This window comes from Muntiacus reevesi, chromosome X, assembly GCF_963930625.1.
Source record: "Muntiacus reevesi chromosome X, mMunRee1.1, whole genome shotgun sequence".
Classification (NCBI taxonomy): Eukaryota; Metazoa; Chordata; class Mammalia; order Artiodactyla; family Cervidae; genus Muntiacus; species Muntiacus reevesi.
The window spans coordinates 126,258,510-126,281,964 of record NC_089271.1 but is presented as its reverse complement, the minus strand read 5'-3'; the positions used below and the strand labels follow the sequence as shown (position 1 = coordinate 126,281,964).

Sequence of the window (23,455 nt, the reverse complement as noted above, 5' to 3'; positions counted from 1 at the left end):
ACAACTAACAAGGAGGGCCCACAGCTCTACCCAATAGCAGAAAATTTGATTAAAGTTTTACTGAGTGTGGCCCTGCCCACCAGAGCAAGACCCAGTTTTCCCCACAGCCACAGCCAGTCCCTCCCATCACAAAGCTTGTGCAAGCCTCTTATCCTCATCCATCAGAGGGCAGACAGAAGAAGCAAGAACTACAATCCCACAGCCTACAGAATGAAAACCACAATCACAGAAAGCTATCCAAAATGATCACATGAATCAGAGCCTTGTGTAACTCAATGAAGCTTTGAGCCATGTCATGCAGGGCCACTCAAGGCAGACAGGTCATGGTGGAGAGTTCTGACAAAATGTGGTCCACTGGAAAAGGGAATGGTGAACCACTCCAGCATTCTTGCCTCAAGACACCCATGAACAGTATGAAAAAGCAAGAAGATATGACACCAGGAGATGAGTCCACCAGGTCAGTAGGTGTCCAATATACTAGTGGGGAAGAACAGAGAAATAGCTCCAGAAAAAATGAAGAGGCAGGGCCAAAATGGAAATGATGCTCAGTTGTGGATGTGTCTGGTGGTGAAAGTAAAGTCTGATGTTGTAAAGAACAATACTGCATAAAAATCAAGGTAAATTGGATGTGGTCAAGCAGGCGATTTGATTATAAGACTTCCACAGGACTGGGGAAACAGAGACTCTTGGAGGGCACATTGACATTTTAGGAATCAGTGAACTAAAATAGACTGGAATGGGCAAATTTAATTTCAGATGACCATTATATCTACTACTGTGGGCGAGAAGCTATTAGAAGAAATGGAGTAGCCCTCATAGTCAACAAAAGAGTCTGAAATGCAGTACTTGGGTGCAGTCTCAAAAATGACAGAATGAACTTGGTTCATTTCCAAGGCAAATCATTCAATACCACAGTAATCCAAGTCTATGTAGCAACCACTAACGTTGAAGAAGCTAAAGTTGAATGGTTCTGTGAAGACCTACAAGACCTTCTAGAACTAACACCAAAAAAATATGTCTTTTTCATCATAGGGGATTAGAATGCAAAAGTTAGAAGTCAAGAGATACTGGGAGTAACAGGCAAATTTGGCCTTGTAGTACAAAATGAAGCAGGACAAAGGCTAACAAAGTTTTGCCAAGAGAAAGCACTGGTCATAGCAAACACCCTCTTCCAACAACACAAGAGACAACTCTATACATGGACATCACCAGATGGTCAATACTGAAATCAGATTAATTATATTTTTTGCAGCTGAATATGGAGAAGGTCTATACAGTCAGCAAAAACAAGACCTGGAGCTGATTGTGGCTGAGATCATCAGCTCCTCATTGCAAAATTCTGGCTTAAATTGAAGAAAGTAGGAAAAACCACTAGACCATTCAGGTATGACCTAAATCAAATCCCTTATGATAATTCAGTGGAGGTGATGAATATATTCAAGGGATTAGATCTGGTAGACAGAGTACCTGAAGAACTATGGACAGAGGTTCATAACACTATATAGGAGGCAGTAACCAAAAACACTCCAAAGAAAAATAAATGCAAAAAGGTAAAATGGTTATCTGAGGAGGCCTTACAAATAGCTGAGGAAAGAGATCAAAGGCAAAGGACAAAGGGAAAGATATACCCAACTGAATGCAGAGTTCCAAAGTACAGCAAGGAGAGATAAGAAAACCTTAAGTGAACAATGAAAGGAATAGAGGAAAATAATAAAAATGGGAAAAACTAGAAATTGTTTCAAGAAAATTGGAGATACCAAGGGACTATTTCATGGAAGGATGGGCACAATAAAGGACAGAAATGGTATGGACCTAACAGAAGCAGAAGAGACTAAGAAGAGGTGGCAAGAATACACAGAAGAACTATATAAAAAAAGGACTTAATGACCTGCATAACCACCATGGTGTGATCAATCACCTAGAGCCAGACATCCTGGAGTGTAAAGTCAAGTGGGCCTTAGGAAGCATTACTATGGACAAGGCTAGTGGAGGTGATGGAATTCCAATTGAGCTATTTCAAATCCTAGAAGATGATGCTGTGAAAGTGCTGCATTCAATATGCCAGCAAATTTGGAAAACACAGCAGTGGCCACAGGACTGGAAAAGGTCAGTTTTCATTCCAATTCCAAAGAAGGGAAGTGCCAAAAAACATACAAACTATCACACAATTTCCCTCATTTCACATGCTAGCAAGGTAATGCTCAAAATCCTTCAAGCTATGCTTCAGTAGTATATGAATTGAGAACTTCCAGATGTTCAAGCTGGATTTAGAAAAGGCAGAGGAAGCAGAGATCAAATTGCCAACATTCACTGGATCATAGAGAAAGCAAGGGAATTCCAGAAAAACATCTACTGCTTCATTGACTACATTAAGCCTTTGACTGTGTGGATCATAATAAACTGCGGAAAATTCTTAGAGAGGTGGGAATACCAGACCACCTGACCGATCTTCTGAGAAACCTGTATATAGGTCAAGAAGCAATAGTTAGAGCTGGAAATGGAACAATGGACTGGCTCAAAATTGGGAAAGGAGTACATCAAGGCTGTATATTGTAACTTTGCTTATTTATCTTCTATGCAGAATACATCATATGAAATGCTGAGTTGGATGAATCACAAGCTGGAATCAAGACTGCCAAGAGAAATACCAACAACCTCAGATATGCAGATGATACCACTCTAATGGTAGAAAGTGAAGAGGAACTAAAGAGCCTCTTGAAGAGAGTTAAAGAAGAGAGGGAAAAAGCTGGCTTAAAACTCAACATTCAAAAAACTACGATCATAGCATCTGGTCCCATCACTTCATGGCAAATGGGGAAAAATGGATACAGTAGAAGATTTTCTTTTCTTGGGTCCCAAAATCACTGCAGATGGTGACTGCAGCCATGAAATTAAAGGATGCTTGTTCCTTGGAAGAAAAGCTATGACAAACCTAGACTGTGTTAAAAAGCAGAGACATCACTTTGCTGACAAAGGTCCTTATAGTCAAAGCTATGGTCTTTCCAGTAGTCAAGTACAGATGTGAGAGTTGAACCATAAATAAGGCTGAGCACCAAAGAACTGATGCTTTCAAACTTGGTGCTGGAGCAGAGTCTTGGGAGTCCCTTGGACAGCAAGATCAAACCAGTCAATCCTAAAGGAAATCAACCCTGAACATTCATTGGAAGGAAAGATGCTGAGGCTGAAGTTCCAATACTTTGGCCACCTGATGCAAACAGCAGTCTCATTGGAAAAGATCCTGATGCTTGGAAAGGTTGAGGGCAGGAGGGGAAGGGGGCAACAGAAGATGAGATGGTTGGATGCCACCCCTGACTTGAAGGACATGAGTTTGAGCAAACGCCGGGAGATAGTGAAAGACAGGGAAGCCTGGCATGCTGTAGTCCATTGGGTTGCAAAGAGTAGGACAATAACAACATATTTTAAAAATGAATAAAGGGCAGTGTGATTCTCCTTAATATTCAAATCAACTTACATCCACAGGAGAGAGATATAAGGAATTCTTTGTGTTTTAAAAAAAAAATTTAAAACACTTTTCAATGGTAAAATGCCTTGATAGGGAATCAAACTTAATTATGCATATCTTACCACTCCCCTCATATGACATTTATTGTATTTATTATAGTATTACCAATTGTGTCCTGTTGCAGAAGTCTTTCAGATAAAGATAAGTGGACAGTAAAAAAGGATAGCTAATACTGTATTTTTTATTGTTGTTTTTTCAGTCAAGTTGCTGTAATATTAAGGCAGTTTCCAAAAAGAGGATTTGAAGAACTGCATTAGCTATAGAAAATAATCTAGGTTTGAACTAAAAAAAGAAAACCCCAAATGGCTTATGGTTTAAGACAGAGAGGCTGAATTCATGATAATACAGGAGCAGTTTAAACCAAGCACAGTGGGGAAAATCCTACATTACTTGGCAAGAGACCTTTTCTCTGGTTCACATTCTACATTGATTTAAGTGTGTCCTTGGGCAAGTTTATTTGCTTCACCCAAACCTCAGCTCTTGACTCCTTAAAATTAAACTGCTGATTTATTTGAAAACAAAAACAAACACAAAAACAAAATAAGCTATCCAAACAAGAACATATATACCTGAGAATTATTCTCTACTTCTAGAAAGACAAAGCAGAGAGGTCAGGCTTCTTATTTTGTAGAAAGAATGTGGTTTTGGCTTTATACACACCTGGGGTTGTATCCTGGCTCTGCCATGTTAACTTTGGGTCTTTGGGCTAATTATTTAAACTTCATGAGCTTCAGTTTCCTCCTGAGTAAAATGGGGTTAATATGGTCTATCACTCAGCTACTACTGCAAGTGAGCAAATGAGATAAAGACTTAAGGGCCAAGCATAGAGTAGGGACTTAACAAATATTAACTTTCTTCTCAAATCAGATCCATTGCCCTATTAAATTTACAGACGTCGTCTCTTGTAGTTCAAATGAACTCGAGGCCAGTTTTTTTTTTTATTATCTTTATAAGCAGATACTGATTTTTAAGCTTTCCTGTTAACTGCCCCTAGGTGTCCTGTGTTGGGTTAGTTTGATGTGTCAATTTACTTGGGCTCTAGTACCCAGTTATTTAATCAAACACTAACCTAGGCATTGCTGTGAAGTTATATTGTAGATGTGGTTAATATCTACAATAAGCTGACTTTAAGTCAAGAGGATTACCCTTGATAATGTGGAAGGGCCTCATCCAATTAGTTGAAAGAGCAAAACTAAAGTTTCTCTGAGGAAGAAGGAATTCTGCCTCAAGACTGTAGAGTAGCATCTACTCCTTGCCGAGAGATTCCAGTTTGCTAGTGTATCCTACGGAGAAGGAAATGGCAACCCACTCCAGTATTCTTGCCTGGAGAATCTCAGGGACAGAGGAGCCTGGTGGGCTGCCGTCTATGGTGTCGCAGAGAGTCGGACACGACTGAAGTGACTTAGCAGCAGCAGCAGCAGTATATCCTACAATTTTTTGGACTTGCCAATCCCCACAATCATATTGCAATTTCTTGAAACTCTCTCTCTTCCTCTACCTATATGCAGCTAACCCTTGAATGACATGGGTTATGGTCTAGGCTCTCCCCAAGCACAGCTGAAAATTTGCTTATAACTTTACGGTTGACCCTCCATATCTGAAGTTTCACATCCATGGATTCAACCAACTGCAAATCATGTAGTATGATAATACATATGTATTGAAAAAAATCTGTATATGGATCCACGCAGTTAAAACCCATGTTGTTCAAGGGTCAACTGCATTGTGTATAGGCGTGTGTGTGTATGAAGACTCTTGAGAGTCCTGTGGACTGCAAGGAGATCAAACCAGTCCTTCCTAAAGAAAATCAACCCTGAATATTTATTGGAAAGACTGATGCTGAAGCTTCAACACTTTGGCCACCTGATGAGAAGAGCCAACCCGTTGGAAAAGACCCTGATTCTGGGAAAGATTGAAGGCAAAAGGAGAAGTGGGTGGCAGAGAATGAGATGGTTAGATAGCATCACTGATGCAATAGATATGAATTTGAGCAAACTCTGGGAGATAGTGGAGGACAGAGGAGCCTGGAGTGCTGCAGTTTATGGGGTCACAAAGGGTTGGACACAACTTAGCAACTGAATGACAACAAATATATATATGTACATATATGCATGTTTATGTGCATGTGTATATGCACACACACAGAGCTTCTGTTTCTCCTCTTCCCACCTAGATATTACATATAATAATCACTGTCTATAGCTAACCCTATTGCCAAGACCCAATAGAATGCTCTGTGAATAATTAATTCCTTTGGGGTTCCCCCATCACAAATGGTCTCCATTGGCATGGGTCATTAAGAACAAGTTATAAAGTCACGTGACAGGGAGCATAAAACACCGAAGGGAAAGGCCATATTTGTTTGGAGACTGTTGTCAATCTACAATAAGACTAGTCCTATCCATAGGTAGAAGACAATTGTAGTCTATGTAAAATGCTTATGTCTGCCTTTAAGGTATCCAAAAATGAACAAACTCTTACCTTGAGGGGAATCAGAGGAAACCCTTTCTTCATCTTCCAAAGTCTTATAAACAAAGTTCTCAAGACCTTTAATGCTCCCAAGAATCTTATAAGAATGTCACCTCTTCACCTATTTTGTTTATCACTGGCTGAACTATTTATATGATCACCTGTTATGTATCTAAGTTGAGTGTGGCAAATCACAGAAGATAAGAGCCAGATTCCTTGGGTTCGACTTTTGACTCTGTCCTTATTAGCGGTGTTAATTTGGATAAGTTTCCTCCTCTGCCAAATGGGGAGGATGATAATAATGATTCCTGTCTCATAAAGCTGTTGTGAAGATGAAATAGAATAACATGTATGACAAAGAATCCAGTAGATACTGGTACATATTCATCTTTCCTTTAGAATTGCTGCTTTTTTATTTTCTGCTACTCTGGCCTTTCCTAATCTGCATAGGTGATCTCTTCTTACTTTTAGAGACACCCATCTTCCACTCCTATCCTTCCTTCTGCTTCACTTTGTTCCTGTGACCTGGACTTTTCCTATTTCCTAAGGAAAGTTGTCAATTAGTTCTACAGTCCCCATAACACATCTGCATGTAACAGGGACTTTGAAAGAGTCAGTATGTTAACCCAAAGCAGTGATACAATTGGTGGGAACAGCAAGCACAGTGGCAGACAGGTGAGATTGACATGTGGAGGCAGCAAGCCAGAATTTTCAGCACCTTGCATATCACACTCTACTAGGTAACTAAATGCTAACCTCAACCTTTCTATAGTCCTTTTGCCCTCAGGTATACAGATGATTCCTGAGTTACAAGGGTTTGACTTTTTCAACTTGACGATAGTGCAAAAGCAATATTCATTCAGCAGAAACCATACTTTGATCTTTTCCTGGGCTAGCGACATGGGGTAGAAACTCTCTCGTGATGCTGGGCAGTGCTGTGAGCTGCAGGTCTGTTGGCCACATGATTTTGAGGGTAAATAACCATTTGCTTACAACTCTTCTGCACCCACAAAACCAGTCTGTTTTTCACTTTCAGTGCCGTATTCAATTACATGAAATATTCAACACTTGATTCTAACAGGCTTCATGTTACATAAATATTGCCCAACTGTAAGCTAATCGAAATGTTCTGAGCACATTTAAGGAAGGCTAGGCTAAGCTGTGATGTTCAGTAAGTTAGGTGTAGTAAATGCATTTTCAACTTAAAATACTTTTAACTTATGATGGGTTTATTGGGATGTAAGCCCATCACAAAATGAGGAAGAGCTATAGTTTCCCTATGATATTTTACTTTTGAAATGTATATAACTCAATCTGAGGTAGCAACCAGCAGAGACACCTAAGTGGAAACTCTCATCATTCTTCCACTTTATGTCCAAGGGACGACAGTGGGACAGTCTGTTGGCATCTGGGGTGCATATTTTGAGTGTTTACACCCTTAGTGGAGCCTGAGGGAAGAGTTACTGCCAGAGGGGACTCTGACTAGAATCTACCATCTATATAAACCTAGTTCTCACAGTGAGCTCGGGGGAGGATGGTCTTAGAATTTTACTTAAGACTAAAACCACAAAAATAACAACACAAATGGTCCCTCTTTAATGCTTTCTGTAAACTGGGAACAAACTTATAGTCTTTTTAGACATCACATTTCTTGTAGGATTTTTTCTGAATATCAAGTAATTCACTGAAACCTTTATATACTAGCTAAAAAACTGAGGCCTCATCATTTCTCCATGGGAATCCAAATGTCCCTGAAGGCATATTCTATTTAAAGAAATAATCTCCATTTCTAAATTTCTGGCACATGGTTGAAAGGCTGGCGAGGGAGAGACCAGCTTTGTGTACTAGCTACTGGTGCATGAACGACCAAAATTCCATCATTCAAATCTAACTGAGAGAAAAGTCCATTTGAATTAGTAGAGAGCTCTGATTGTAGAATATTTGAATGGAAATATAGTTTTATATTGCATATATATATATATACAGACTAGCTGCTCCCAGAGTAGTTCTGCTGAACTTGATATAATGAATAGATGGCTCATTAATAATTAGCAATATAATTTACATCCAAATAATTCATATAATTTCCTAAAGTCTTAAAAACTCTTCCTTACTATTTCTCTATTTCTATATGCCTTTCCTTGAGAGGCAGTTGAAAAAATAAATTCAGGATAGCCCACGTTGAACCATTAACAATTCTTAAGTGGTTAGGACTAAAACTAAGGTTTGATTTTAGGTTCTTGAAATGAGATAGTCTCTCACACTGTGATAAAGCTTCAAGGCAACAGGTCTCTTTATGTGAGTACTGAAGCGACTTGCTATGAGTAGGGCATTTTAAGGGTAGCCACCTGGAGACTAGGGTACCTCAAAGCCATCATTACAGTGTTCCTGAGAATCATTAATTGGTACCTTTAAGCTGGACACATGGGCCTATCGACAAATATTCTGAATAAACGTCTGCCTAAATGATGGCAGCAAAAATGCTTTGTGAGCAAATCCTTTTCCAGGAAGAGAAGATTGAACTAGTGGTCTTGCTTCCCAGGTCTCAGAGAACCTGGGGAAGCCCTTAGAGAGCAGCTTGCTGACTGGTGCTTAAGGTTAATCACTATGGTTACATGGACACCAAGGGGAATTGATTAAGCTGCCCGTGGTCATTGATCCAGTACAGCCACTAGTAAACTAGACAGGACACATTTTTTAAAAATGTCTTAATGTGCTTGAATTGTATACCTTTGGCAGACACCTTTTGGACAGCTTTATTTCAGAACTATATTGAGACTATCGTGGAAGAACAACCCATGTGTACAATACTTTATTATCTGCATTATCTCACTGGATTTTGAAGCTGGATTTATAAATGGAATTAGATGAAGGCTAGAAAACTTTCCAAACGGCTAGGGTTTCAAGAAGACTTGAGAGCAATAGTGCAGATTTAGAAGAGAAATTTGGTTTGATTTAGATGGGGAATAGAGGAAATAACACCAATGACTTTTTAGATACAACTTGAAGGAAGATAGGCTTATGAAGCCTGCATCATTTGAGCGCTGGTTTGACTCATGGCTAGAAGTCAGTATTGGGCCCTCACAATGATCGGAAACAACATTGACCTACCTTCCATCTTGCCGGCTGATGGTAAATCCATAATCACTGTGGTGCAAGAAACTAACATTCACCCCTACTAGAGGGGTTCCATCTACAGCCACCACTTGGCCTCGAATCACACAGGCACGCCTGCAACACAAGATGAAAGACAGATCTAAAAGCATGCTGAAACTAGCTTCTAAAAGCCAAGTTGGAGAAACTACAGAAAACACAGTTAAGCATAACAAAGAAAACAATAATTTCACCAGTGGGTAGTCACTTCTAATAACATTTTGGTGAGGGTGTGCATATCTTTTTTACCAATATAAACTGGGATTATACTCGGCATAGTTCTGAATCTTGATATTTTAATGTTGGTAGTATATTATTAAGGCTTCCCGGGTAGCTCAGCTGGTAAAGAATCTGCCTTTACCAGGAGATCCGCCTTTACAATGCAGGAGACCACAGTTTGATTTCTGGGTCGGGAAGATCCTCTGGAGAAAAGATAGGCAACCCACCCCAATATTCTTGGGCTTCCCTGGTGGCCCAGATGGTAAAGAATCGCCTGCAATGCGGGAGACCTGGGCTTGATCTCTGGGTTGGAAAAATCTCCCGGAGGAGGGCATGGCAATCCACTCCATTATTCGTGTCTGGAGAATCCCCATGGATAGAGAAGCCTGGTGGGCCACAGTCCATAGAGTCACAATGAGTGGGACACAACTCAACGACTAAACACAGCACATGGTATATTATTAACGTCATCCAATATAATTAGAAATTCCTTAATATATCATTTTGTTATTACATGATATAGCTCTAAAACAGTATTTCTTGTTTAATACAGTCCCTGTTTTAGGATATTTAGTTGTTTCTTATTTTTTCTACATTGAGTTTCTTATTATTTCCTTGGGAGGTAGTCCTAGTTGTGGAAAGATACTTTTCTTTTATGAAAATTAATAAAAACTAAAATTAGTTAATACCTAAATACACTGTAGATATGATTGAAGTCCCTGCTGACCACCCCCCTCCTGTGGTTCCTAGTCTTTTCCCCAGAGGCAATCATTAGTAACATTGTGTTGAGTGAATTTCCTATGTATTTATATACATAGGTGTGAACATTTTTTAGGCCCTAAATACATATTGCCAAATTGTTTTTATTGGAAAAATAATTTTAACAAAGTATACTTAGTTGGATGAATTTTAACAGTTAAAGTTGGCAAAAGAGACATGGTCCCTGGTGACATATGAACCCTGTTTCTCTGACCTGAGTGAAATGAAATATTTCAGGAGATTTTCCCTTTAAACAAATGAGTTTCATCCTGGCCAAATAGGGGAATTCCATTAGACTAGCCCTTAATAGTGCTGCCCCCTAGGGACCCAGTGCACTAAAACAAGTAGACTTTCAGGTCTAGCCTGGTCAACAAGTTGTAACAAAGTTTAGGAGCTTGGCAATTAAGAAGAGGGCTCATGGGCAACCCACAAGCATGGAGTATTCACTTCTCTGTCATTACCAGGGCAGTGGGGAGGAAGAAGTCTCTAGAATGTGCATTTTATAGCTGGAGCTAGTAGGGTTGAAGAAGGTTAGACAAGAGCAATGATTTTTCCTAGGGCATCAATGTAATTTTTTTTCCCCACAAAGAGAAATTCAGGGTATCCAGGCAAGCTCAATCTTGGATTAAAAGGGGCCATGTTATTTGGGCAAACATGACTTTTCCAAAGTAATCATAGTAATTTCACCCTGGTATCATATATTCTTTGAATCAGCAAGTCAAGGCAATGCATCTAAAAGCTCTCAGCCACAAAAGCTCACTCGAGAGAGAGAGAAAAAAATACCCCAAGAAAGCATAAGACAGCTTATGTTATATGTTAGAGCCAATAAACATCACTACTAAAATACTGCAATCAGAGGAACTGAGATAGAAGTTATACTAATAGGATGTTTCCTGAATCATCTAAAGCCTTCCCCCAATGCAAACTATAAGCCTCTAAATATAGCACAAAGCTAAGCTGGGCTTCCCAGGTGGCTCAGTGGTAAAAAATCTGTCTGCCAATGCAGGAGATGCAGGTTTGATGCCTGGGTCGTGAAGATCCCCTGGAGGAGGGCATGGCAACCCACTTCAGTATTCTTGCCTGGGAAATCCCATGGACAGAGGAGCCTGGCGGGCTACAATCTATGGGTTGCAAAGGAGTCAGACATGACTTAGCAACTAAACAATAACAACAAAGTTAAGCTAATATAACTGATGCTATTAGTGCTTTTATTGAGCTCTTCAGGCCAACATTCCTAGTTCTGACATGAATCAGTGGCTTTTCTCTTTCCACTGAACTGCCCATCTTATGAATTCTGTAAATAATGATTCTGAATGGCATGCAAATGGCATACTGGCACTTGCTTTGCCTTATCTGATTCCTCTAGTTCCTTTTTGGGGAGATTTTGAAATTTTGAGGTCTTGAAATCCCATATTTTTCTAATAGAGAAGACATTTGAAAGGTACCAAATTCTGGATTTTGAATTAATTCTGACAGACCTGGTCCCTGGTTTTAAATCCAATGTAACAAGAAATGAAGAGAGAAGGATGTCTTTAGTTTTTTTTTTTCAATTATTTTTATTAGTTGGAGGCTAATTACTTCGCAACATTGCAGTGGGTTTTGTCATACATTGACATGAATCAGCCATGGAGTTACATGTATTCCCCATCCTGATCCCCCCTCCCACCTCCCCCCCAACTTGATTCCCCTGGGTCCTCCCAGTGCACCTGACCCGAGCACCTGTCTCATGCGTCTTTAGTTTTATACAGTAACCCTTTGAAAATCTTTACAAACCAAGATTTGACAAACTAGGTATAGATTAAGTAGAAACCAGCTGAGAAAATCTCCTGTAAACTACATACGGATTGGAGCCAGAGGGGCTGAGAACAGAGGTATGTCTGTGAGGGCACCTCCATTTGAAAATCAGTACATCATTGCCTCCTGTGCCTACGTGCTGATGGCTTTTTACAGAGTGTGATGGGGGTATTTATGAACTTGCCAAGGCTTTACCAGTTAGCAAGGTGGGCTTTTCAGCAATGATGCCTTCCTAGGTGGTTGCTGATTCCCTATTGGCAAGACAATTCTACACTCGCTTATTTTATTTGTTCACATTAATCTATATAGTGCGTCTTCCCACAGCTGTACTAGGCTCAATTATTTTTGTTTTTATTTTGTCAAGTCTAGTTGACATTATTTCCCCATATTTTACGACAGACACAGGCCTGTCTCTTCTCTTTGCGGTTCTTTTATTTTCTATACAGCTTATATTTATGAAGGATCCAGGCTGGTGAGTGAAAGTCTCATAAAAGTTATCATTATCCTGTGCATTTCTCTTGTATTCCTCTCTTCATTCTGTATCTCATTCTGAGTAGACTTGTCTTTTGACTCCTCTGCTCTTTAATATTCCTCATATTTTATGAAGCACACAGATTTGTGTGATAATGACTCATCAAAGTCATCATTATTCCAGACATTGTCTACCTGTTCTTCTTCTCATTCATTTCACTCTTCATCATTCATAAATTATGTGCAGACTTGTCTTTCAACTCCCCTACTTCTTTTATTCCTCATATTTTATGACCCACACGAACTTACAGCATATGATAAAGCCCCATAAAACTTATTATTCCACATTTATCAGCACTGAACTCTCTTTGTAATGTATTAGACTTTAAATGTCCTAAGATTCCTTGTATCTTGCTGCATTTGCTCCCATTATTTACACACTCCATGTCATCCGTTTTTCACAAGAATAACTCTTAGCTCTTTTTATTCCTGGATTACTAGTACTTACTATAATCTTTCACCCAATCAGTCATACTGCATCAGTATACATTGTCTAAATTTTAGGACAGTATTAAAGCATTCTTTTTTAATTGGCAGTAATTGGGACTGGCACTGCAGGCAGAAACCGAGGAAAAAATCTTTTCAGGCAAACTCTCCATTTCAGAACGAATGCTCTCGAGTCTGCTCACTTTCCCAGGTTACTGCAGCTCCAGATGGCCCTTAGGGAACTGCAGATATATTCTTGGTAAATATGGTGTGTTGTGCCACTTCGTACAGCTCAACTGCCATTTTGTGTGCTCCCAGCTTCTAAACTCAATTTTCTTCATAATTGTGGATGGTAGCCTTGTATCTGCTTTATTTTTCCTGATTTACACAGCCACCAAAATGTAGTTTCTCTGTCATGTGTATAATCTGTTTGTGTATGCTTCTCATATCCAAGGTGGCCTGAATAATTCATCTCTTTCCTAGATTAGATCCTTGCTGAAGCAGGGAGGTGGGTATGCCTGAGGTCTGACTTTGGTAACCCCAGGATCCTACTTTCCGCGTTTTCTGTCCTGTGCGTCCTGCTGCCTCGGTGTTTCCTCTCCAGTTTCTTCAAAAAGTGAAAGAGAAAGTGTCAGCTGCTCAGTTAAGACTGACTCTCTGCGACCCCATTGACTGTAGCCTGCCAGGCTCGTTTGTTCATGGGCTCCTCCAAGTAAGAATACTGGAGTGGGTTGCCATTTCCTCCTCGAGGGGATCTTCCTGACCCAGGGATTGAATCCGTGTCTCCTGCATTGCAAGCAGATTCTTTACTGTCTGAGCCACCAGCAAAACCCCCAGCTTCTTCAAATCACCCTTTAAACGAGGCAGTCATCCTTGGCCTGTCCTTGGTCTGTTCTAAGGAAACATTTTGAACTCTTAAATTTTTGCCACATGAAAATAACCCTTGACATGAGTCCTAATCCTTCGAGGACCTTTCTCTGAAACTTTTTCAATTAAATAATACTCGGAACTCTTCTGAACCTTTGAGATGAGACACCAGAAATTACTGTCTGAACTGTCATGAAGCTGTCACTGCACATGTATGTGCCCAGTGTGACTGTATTTTGTGTTTTGTGTGTGTGTGTGTGTGTACTCTTAGAGGCGGGTGCTGCATGCTTTCCATCTTTCCCTGGGGCTCTTGTTCTTTGATTCAGACTTGAAGGAAGACTCTGCTTCCTTCAACCTTTAAAAACAAGGACCTCTTCCTGCTGCCGTGGGTTACAGCAAGATAACTTGAACTTGGATGAACATGTCCAAAGTGACTTTAAAAACACGTATGGGGAAGATCACCCCTCACAAGTACTTCTTTTCTTGCTCTCTGGAGAATACAGACTGCTGCCAAGCTGTCTACTTGCTGTCACTATGCTAAAGCAGCAACCTCAAAGGAACTGCTTCTCCCTTTAACTAAATGCTGAATCCTCTAGATGTTGGGAGTTTGGTTTGAAGAACAGGGCATCTTGGGAAATGTAAGTCAGAATATACTTTACCGAGAGCCTTATTGAACTAACAAGCTGCTTGTTAGACAGTTCTGATGCAAAAGGTCTAATTCATTCTGTATTTGCTATTTTTGTGGCATAGTCAAATTATCCTTGGCCTTCAATAAACTCTGGGTTCTATTTTCCTTTTCCCTTATTTGTTGCCTTTTGTCTTCCATGTCAAATTTCCAATATTCATTCAACACCTCGGGCGAAAACATTAACCTCAAGCACAGAAGTTGGTTTGAAAAACAATGCTGAAAACTAAATTGCTGAAAGAAGATGTAATTTACTGCATTGTATTTCTGATTAAAATCTTTCATAAGGGAAATGAGGCTGAAGGGCTCGGGAAGTTAGAGCTATTTGGTTTTGCTGCCAACAGGAGCATAAGCAACCTTTGAAGGGTATGTCTCAAGTCAAGGACCTGGCCAGTGGGGGGTCTGGCAGCAGGTGGGCAGGTGAGGTTGTTTTTTCCACAGGAACAGATGAAATCCTTTCCACAGCTGACAGCTCTGGTCAAGAGACAGCATTGAGAAGGACTGGGCTGGAAGAGGCCACGTGGATCCTCTGCTCGCTGGCATTGGAATCCTGCCGTGTAAATTCCTCTATGAGTTGTCAGCTGGCTCAAGTCTCCAAGGGACAGAAGAAGCCTGCTGCCTGTGAGGTGTGGTTTAATGGTTCTCCTGACATCTTCTCCGCAGGCTTATTATATCATAAGGTTCCACAGCTGTAGATTGTGTCATTTGGGCTAAATGATTGCTGCTTCTGGGGGGCCCTCCTAGAACGCAAATACATCTGAGTGGTTGGGACAAAGGGCTAATGATGCCCTCATATCCATGGTGGCACACAATGAATAAAGGCTTTTATATTTGGGCTTCCCTGAGAGTTCAGTTGGTAAAGAATCCACCTGCAATGCGGGAGACCTGGGCTCGATCCCTGGATTGGGAAGATCCCCTGGAGAAGGGAAAGGCTACCCATTCCAGTATTCTGGCCTGGAGAAGCTCATGGACCACATGGACTATAGTCGATGGGGTTGCAAAGAGTGGGACACGACTGAGTGACTTTCACTTTCATTTTTCTCAGTGCCGAATCCGTGCTATTGCACGTGTCATAGCCTATCTTGGATAGGAGTTATAGATCTGTCCTTCTCATTAGTCACTCCAGGGCAAGGACAGTGTGATTTTCCTCTGTGTCCTTCCTAGTGCCTTGTGTATACAGCATGTGCTGAAGAAAGCTCCATCGAATTTCAGCTCAAATATCTTTATGTGAAGTTGCAAAATATTTCCAACCTATCCCACAGCACTACTTCAAGGGTTTCAGAGACCACTTTGAGGTTCCTGTGTGACAGATAGATGTCTTACAGTTCATTTATTAGAAGCCAGCATTCTCAATTGTGAATTATGACTTCATCATGAGAGTTTTGTTTGATAATTGACTACTTCAGGGAATTAAATAGTACCCCTGTGATTGGGAAGGATGAATGAATAGTTCTTCTCAAATAATTTATGAACACTAACCCCATTTTTCCTTTATCTACAACCATGTAATTACAATTTGGTATTTCATAACTTGCATACATTTGAATGTTCTAATATTTGGGTATCTGGGGGTTTCCACATATCACATACTGTTTTTTTTTTTTTTTTTTTCCTTATGACCCGCATTTACTGGGAATTTTTTTTTTTTCTTAACATACTGGTTTTTTGATATAAGTTATCTAAGCTGGTACAGCACCATGAAAACATGTAATGTTACAGAATAAACCTGTTTTCATGTTCTGAAAATGTGAATGCAGTGAATGTTTGAAAACTTATTAGTTTTTACTTAAATAGAACTGGCTGATTTAATCCTACTCAGTTGCTCACTAGCCCAAAGAAATAATACCTATTAACTGGGTAACATTAAAAGCAGCTAGGTAGGAGCATTACCCATCAACACTCTAGGACTTTGGGAAAGGTGGTGCTATTGAAAATGCAGATAGTTTTTTAAGCAGAATTCTTTTCCTCATGGCTAGTGATGTTTCAAGTAAAACAAAATGGGGGCACTCCCCCTGAGGTAGGGTGGCTATTTTCCCATCTGCCCTGGTAATTGCTTGTCAAAAGTAGGCTTGCTTTGGATGCCTGAGATCCCGAAAGTAATGGGAAAAAGATCAAGTGTTTTGAAGCAATAAGAAAATTGACGACACAGTCACATTTTTCAGGACTGTGAAAGTACCGCTTTGCCTCATTTAGACACATGATTATTTTTGTCCAGAATTTGAATCCTGAAATATGTGTCCTGGAAGCCCTTGCAACCCTTGAATAATCTCAAGCTTTATTTTATTTTTTTGGTTGGTTTGTTTTTGGCTTGTTTTATACATTACTCAAATGGTTTTATCTTTGTAATCAGCCTGATGGGGTGTTATTAACCTCATTAACCTTTCCTGTCACTTCTCTGTGAATCTGCCCTTCAAATAATGGATAGTCATTAAATACAGGGCAAGTCTGTCTTGTTGGCTATAGCTTGGCCATGGACTACTCTTCTCTCCAGGAGGAAAAAGTGTGGCCTAACTTTATCCACCCCAGTGCTAGCTCTGGCTTGTTAATAATCATCGATGTGACTTTTCCTAAGAAATGGAATTACTCTCGGCCTTGTTTGTTCCTTATGGAAAGTGAGACTAATAGTTCTTATTCCTAATCAGCTCATGAAGATACTGGAACAATAAAATAACTCAGTAAAGTGATTGCCTTTTGAACTGGACCTTTCAAATTATATTATGTACCCATACACACACACACACACACACACACACACACACACACACACACATATATATATGAAATATATACAAATATACAATATGAATATATGTATTTATACAAATAAGACATTCATTAAGCACTTATTATGACTCAGGTACCATGCCAGGCACTCTCCTTATTTTATGTCACTTACCATCAATATAACCCTAGGTAGGTACGACTAATAGCCTCTTTTAAAAAATGAGGAAATGGATTCAAAGAGGTCAAAAAATGTTGCTTAAGATGATACAGCTATCCAGTGGCAGGCAGAATTGGTGGAGGTCTTTTGACCTGGACTCTCAAGGGCCTGAGCTGAAGTATTTTTGAGAGAAGATGTAAATGATGTGGCTACAAATGAAAAGAAAGTGCTCACCCACAAAGATGGTGCTATCCATAGGATATCACTACTTTGTAGACCTTTACCAACTGCTGAGCACTTTCCACGTGCAGGGTGTATAGCGGATGTGCCACACGGTGTCATTTGCTCTTTCTCCATAAACTAGCATTTACTCTGCCCTCTCTAGGGACAAGTTTAGATGACAGAACCAGCTAAAGTCACTTCATGCAGATCATATGGCTGAGAAGTAGGTACTAAGGATTTGAGCCTTTCAATCTTAATTTCGCAGTAAGATAGATAAAATATTAGAAAACACCTATTCACACTGAGATAAGCTGTAGACAGCTACTGTGCATTACTAATGACTGTTATTAAGTACCTCAGAACATCTGAGTTTCAAAATATCACAAGTAACCAACTGAACAGCTTTTTAAAGATTTGTGCTTGGATTTCATTGCTCAAGAACTTGCAAAGAAGTGAAAGTCGCACATTCTTTCTTTTTTGGTACCTTTAGGTGTTGACTGCTGATTTCAAGAGCTAGTCAGCACTATAAATCTTGGAGCCTTCAGCACTTTGTAATTTTCTAAATGTGTCTTGAACATGTGTTTCCTGAACTTTAGCATTAGATAAAATAGTTCACTGAACAATCAGGAGTTCCCATCTTCACACGTGTAACACCTTTCACATAAACGAGATCAAAGTGCTTTATTAGCAAGTAGCAACAATCTAACTTCTCACTTGGGACAACAACTGCACAAGTGATAAGCAAAGGAGGTTGCTTAGGAAAATTAATGTGGGAAGACAGAATCACAAGGGATCATGGCAGAGCCAAACCACTCTTGGGTTCCTTTTCCAAATGTGGGCAGGTTATGTGCAGTGCCTCCCTTTAGAAAGAAAGGTGAACACAGACATTGGCAGGTGCTAAAGCTTTAGAAAGAGATTTCCTCAGTCCTTGGTTTATTCAATTTATTCAGCAACTGTTGCATTGTGTGTTTACCAACCCCTAGTTGTGCACCTGGTATACTGTCTTTCATATTCTTAAAGTTAAAAATACACACAGATTTTCCATAAGTAAATAGACTTGGAGGTCCTTAACTACTAGATTCATGAAAAAGTTAAACACAAAACGTATGGATTCAAATTGGTTCCTCAGCAAAATTACGAATGATGATGTCACAGACCTTCTAGGGGAATACCTGTACATAGACTGTGAATGTTAGTTCAATGAATGCTTTTTAAATTTTAATTAATTAATTTATTTTTGGCTGTGCTGGGTCTTTGTTACTGCACCCAGGCTTTCTCTAGTTGCAGTGAGTGGAGTGGGAGCTACTAGTTGAGGTGCACGGGCTTCTCATTGCAGTGGCTTCTCTTGTTGCAGAGCATGGGCTTTGGGGTACACAGGTTTCAGTCTTTGTAGTGCATGGGATTAGTTGCTCCTAGGCATGTGGGATCTTCCCAGAGCAGGGATCAAACCCACGTCCCCTGCACTGGCAAGGCAGATTCCTTATCATTGGACCACCAAGTGAAACTGAAAGTGTTAGTCACTCAGTTGTGTCCAACTCTTTGTGACCCCATGGACTGTAGCCTGCCAGGCTCCTCTGTCCATGGGATTCTCCAGGCAAGAATACTGGAGTGGGTTGCCATGCCCTTCTCTGGGGGATCTTCTTGACCCAGGGATCAAACCTGGGTATCCTGTATTGCAGGCAAATTCTTTACCATCTGAGTCACCAGGGAAGCCCACCAAGGAAGTCCTCAATGAATGCTTTAATATTGCAATAACATTGCATTTCTTATAAATATTCTCAAATATAAGGTTTTCTTATCTCTTCTTTTTCATAATTCCAAATCAGGACACAGTTTCTATATATTTGATTTCTTTTAGGGTCAAACACTAATGGATGAAGATCTGCTATTTTTTTTTTCTTTTCGTAACTGCATGGTCGATGGCTGTTGCTTATTTCTCTTTCTGGAGGCTGTTCAGTTTGTCTGAAGTAGTCAGCTTTTCTCAAAGTACTCCTAGAGGACAGGCACTCCATCCGCTTATCAGGAAAACTTGGTACAGTAACCAGTGTGTAGTAGTTCCTTGAGAAAGGTTTGTTCTCCCTTTCTGTTTCACACAAGGCCACAGGATCGTGATTCAGTGGGCCCCTACAAGCGACAGCCAGCCTCTGGATTGTGTGATAGGCTACCGCATAAGGGTCCAGGTGGCAGGAAATGTTCATGTCACAGTCAACTAACATGAATGAATGCTATGAGGTCTCAGCTCTAGTGTCATCTCCCCAGAGAGGATTTCCCAGACCACTCTGTCTAAAATGGTCACTCTTTGTCCCTAACCTTTCTTTACCTCACTCGACAGTACCTATTCCTACCTGACATTTACCTTTTTCATTATTGTCAGTTTTCTTCACTGGACTGTATGTGCTATGCTCAGTCATTTAGTTGTGTCCGACTCTTTGCAACCCTGTGGACTGCAGCCTGCCAGGGCCTGTCCATGGAATTTTCCAGATAAGAATACTGAAGTGGGTTGCCATGCCCTCCTCCAGGGGATCTTCCTGACCCAGGGATTGAACCAGGGTCTCCTGCATTATAGGCGGATTCTTTACCAGCTGAGCCACTTGGTAAGCCAATTTGTCTGCTGTAGTCTGGAGCCTAGGACAGTGCCAATACATGAACCAAGTAAACACTTGAGATTTTCATCAATCTCAAGATGAAAAGATTAATCTTCCCCAAATGTGGATTATCTTGAAAGAAATTATAGGATCTATTATTACAAATGATGCCAAAGTGTGGTTAATGGGGACATTTTTTCACTGTGGCGAATGGGAGTTTTTTGGGGTGATTGCTTTTCCTCTTGAATTCATCTAACACAAACATTTCAAATTGTATTAAAATTAGTTATAGCTCCAGATGTCAAAGGATGAAACGTCTTGCAAATAGTTAAGCTGCTCACTGTCCAAATAAGCTTTGAATTTTTTCTTGCAAGTCACCAATAGACTTCTGTGAGTGTCCATTTTAGCAGCGCCTCATGCTCACCTGAGTCAATTAGTCACATCTCTGAATGACTGTTGAAAACTTCCAGGTCAGTTTCCCTTCTGAAACTGTTTAATGATTTTGTCTCATTTGGTAGAATGTGTCTTCTCTTACATCTGTTTAGGTTACCTGTCTACTCCAGCAAAGCAGCAGAATTTGGGACTCTGAGTTGATGAACCCCAAGCTACTTGATGTTCCATAATCCACAGAATTTATTAAAATTTATAATCAATTTAATTTTTTATGTATCTACATGAAATTTTGACTGCTTCCCCCACTGGAATGTAAAGGGAATTCTGTGAATAAGGGGATCCTGTTTCTTTTGTTTACCCCCATCTCCACAGTTCCTGGCACAGAGTGGGTGACTCAAGAAATATCTGTTGAATAAAGGATTGAACACATATCTTCATCATTTTGTAAAAATGAGTTGATAGCAGGATATTAGATTACGTTAGGGAGAGCAGAGGACTTTGGTAAATCTTGTAGAGAAATTTAAAATCCTCAGTAACTCTGGAAATATTAATCTATCAGTAAAATGTACATTTCAAAAACAATAATTTGTATCTGTCAAGTATGGTTATTCTTAAGTCTTTAGTCTAATCCAAGATTAGCAACTTCTGCAGCAATGATCAGCTTCCTACAGCCATTCCCTTAACCTCAGTCTCGATTTAATAACTCATTTTGCCATTCACAGGATTTCACATGGTATATGTTCCCAAATCAACTAAGTGCAGAAAAGCATATTTTATTAAATAAGTTATGATAAGTAATTATGGCTGTTACCTGGTATCATGAATAATCAGGTGTGTGCATCAAGATTTCATTATGGAGGGGAGTGTCATGAAGAGAAGGACGTGGGTAAATAAAGAGTTTGCCAAGAAGGCCATGCTCAAGGCATTTGCAGCACCTCAGTTTGTTTTGGGGTGCTTGTCTTGGGTTTTCTCATGAGCTGGAACACCAAAGTGAGCCAGTTCACAGCAGTCTTCCTACTGACTCCCTGATACTGCTCATTATTTTCTAATTTTTTCTTGGTTCCCAGTTTTGATTATCAAGCCCACTGAAGGCAGAGAGCATTATTGATGGTTACACAAAGTTATAAACGATGTCAATTATGGACAGGCTCTGCCAGTGGTGGAATGCCTCATAAGTTGAAAAAAAAAACCAAGAGTAATTACTTTGCTACTGTTATATAATCACTTCATCTTTTATGAATTTGTTCCTGTGCTATTTGGAGAACAGTAACCTTACCTTTAGGCTGCTCCGACATTTGGGAATTAACTTATTTGAGGTCCTAATATCATCTGTGTGTTCTAGGCAACCAAAATGAGTTTTTCATTAGTAAATATGAGAAGAGCACTTCAATATCACTGCATCAATATCAGTCACTCATCCACTCATTTTTTTAACCTCTTTTCTGCCAAATCCTGTGTTAGGATCTGGGGATGTGGTGGTGTGGTAGATTAACAATGGTCATACATTCTTTGATACTTCTCTCAGTAAGAGGTAGGATTTATGACCCTCCCTTTAAATCTGAACAACCTCTGCTTTAATACGTAGTATATACGTAGTATATAACACAAGTGACCCTGGTATGATTTTGGACCCAGGTCTTAAGAGACTGGCATCTTCTGTTTCCTGTCTCTTGGAATACTCCAACTTGGAGTTCTGAGCTCAGACAAACTCAAGGTTGGCTGCCATGCCCATAGGAAGCCTGAATGGAGAGGATTTAAGCAGGAAGAGGGATTCCTGGAGGCCATCCAGCTCTTCTAGCTCCCAGCTGAGTTAGATTAGCTGAAAGCCCAAATATCATGGAGAAAAGACAAGTCATCCTGGCCACACCCTGTCAGAATTTCTTATCCTTCCTTCCTTCCTTTCCTTTTTTCCCCTGCCTTATTTTCTAACCCACAGAATCAAGAAATCTAATCATAATCAATTATTTTAATCCACTAAATTTTGGAGGAGTTTGCTATACTGTGATAGATAATCAAAACAAGAGAACAAATCAGACTTGATCCTTGTCCTCATAGAAATCAGATTTAGCAGTGAGGATGGTTCAGAGCTTCTGTATTGCACATCCCAGGGTGGCACGAGCATTTGAAATATAGAATCTTCACAGAAAGTGAGAACTAGAAGAAACCTATTACCCTGCTCCACCTCTTCATTTTGTGGTCTGTTAACACCGCTGTCATGGGCTTTGTTTTTGTTTAGCTGCTCAGTCGTATCTGACCCTTTGTGACCCCATGGACTGTAGCCCACCAGGCTCCTCTGTCCATGGGATTCTCCAGGCAAGAATACTGGAGTGGGTTGCCACTTCCTCCTCCAGCGGAGCTTCCTGACCCAGGGATTGAACCCGCGGCTCCTGCACTGCAGACAGATTCTTTACCCCTGAGCCACCAGGGAAGCCCTCATGTGCTCAGCGCCTTCCAACTAGGCTAAGGATTCCAGTAGAAGCAGGTGCATGAGGCTGCCACAACCCAGGAGCAGCGCGGAAAATTTTAAGATCTTTAAATTGTTCTTAAAACTTACTCTAAGTGACAAACGTAATAGTAAAATGCCTCTTAACATCCACATCTTTCTCACAGAAAGTGGACATTTTGTTTCCACTATGGTGTGAGGTAGACTGTCTATCAACTTACTCATGAGGTGCATGCAGGCCCCTTAGCGAAAATATTGGTGGAAATCCCCTTCCATTAATCTGATTTCTAGTTCATGCTCGGTCACATTTTTTCCTCTTAGTTAAGATGGGATTTTTATAGACTCTCAGGGAAACCGATCAGAAAGAAAAAACAAACAAAAAAACAAACACTTGAGGTCTTTCCGCGGAAAGCTAGAGAAGCTGTGTAGTCCAGATGTTACAAACTCAAACGCCAGCAGGGTCAGGCAGGACATTAAAAGTGCAGGAGTTGAGCCAGGAGCAAGG

At 40.2% G+C, this 23,455-nt stretch overlaps 1 protein-coding gene across 3 annotated transcripts in view; it reads right to left on the bottom strand.

Moving 5' to 3' along the window:
• The window catches only part of TENM1 (teneurin transmembrane protein 1), a 612,361-nt gene that overhangs the window by 147,625 nt on the left and 441,281 nt on the right, over nucleotides 1-23,455 (bottom strand). For all 3 annotated transcript variants that reach the window (XM_065915017.1, XM_065915018.1, XM_065915019.1), the window contains exon 16: nucleotides 9,104-9,223. In XM_065915017.1, coding sequence (XP_065771089.1) covers nucleotides 9,104-9,223 — 120 coding nt within the window. The remainder of the gene's footprint in view (nucleotides 1-9,103; nucleotides 9,224-23,455) is intronic.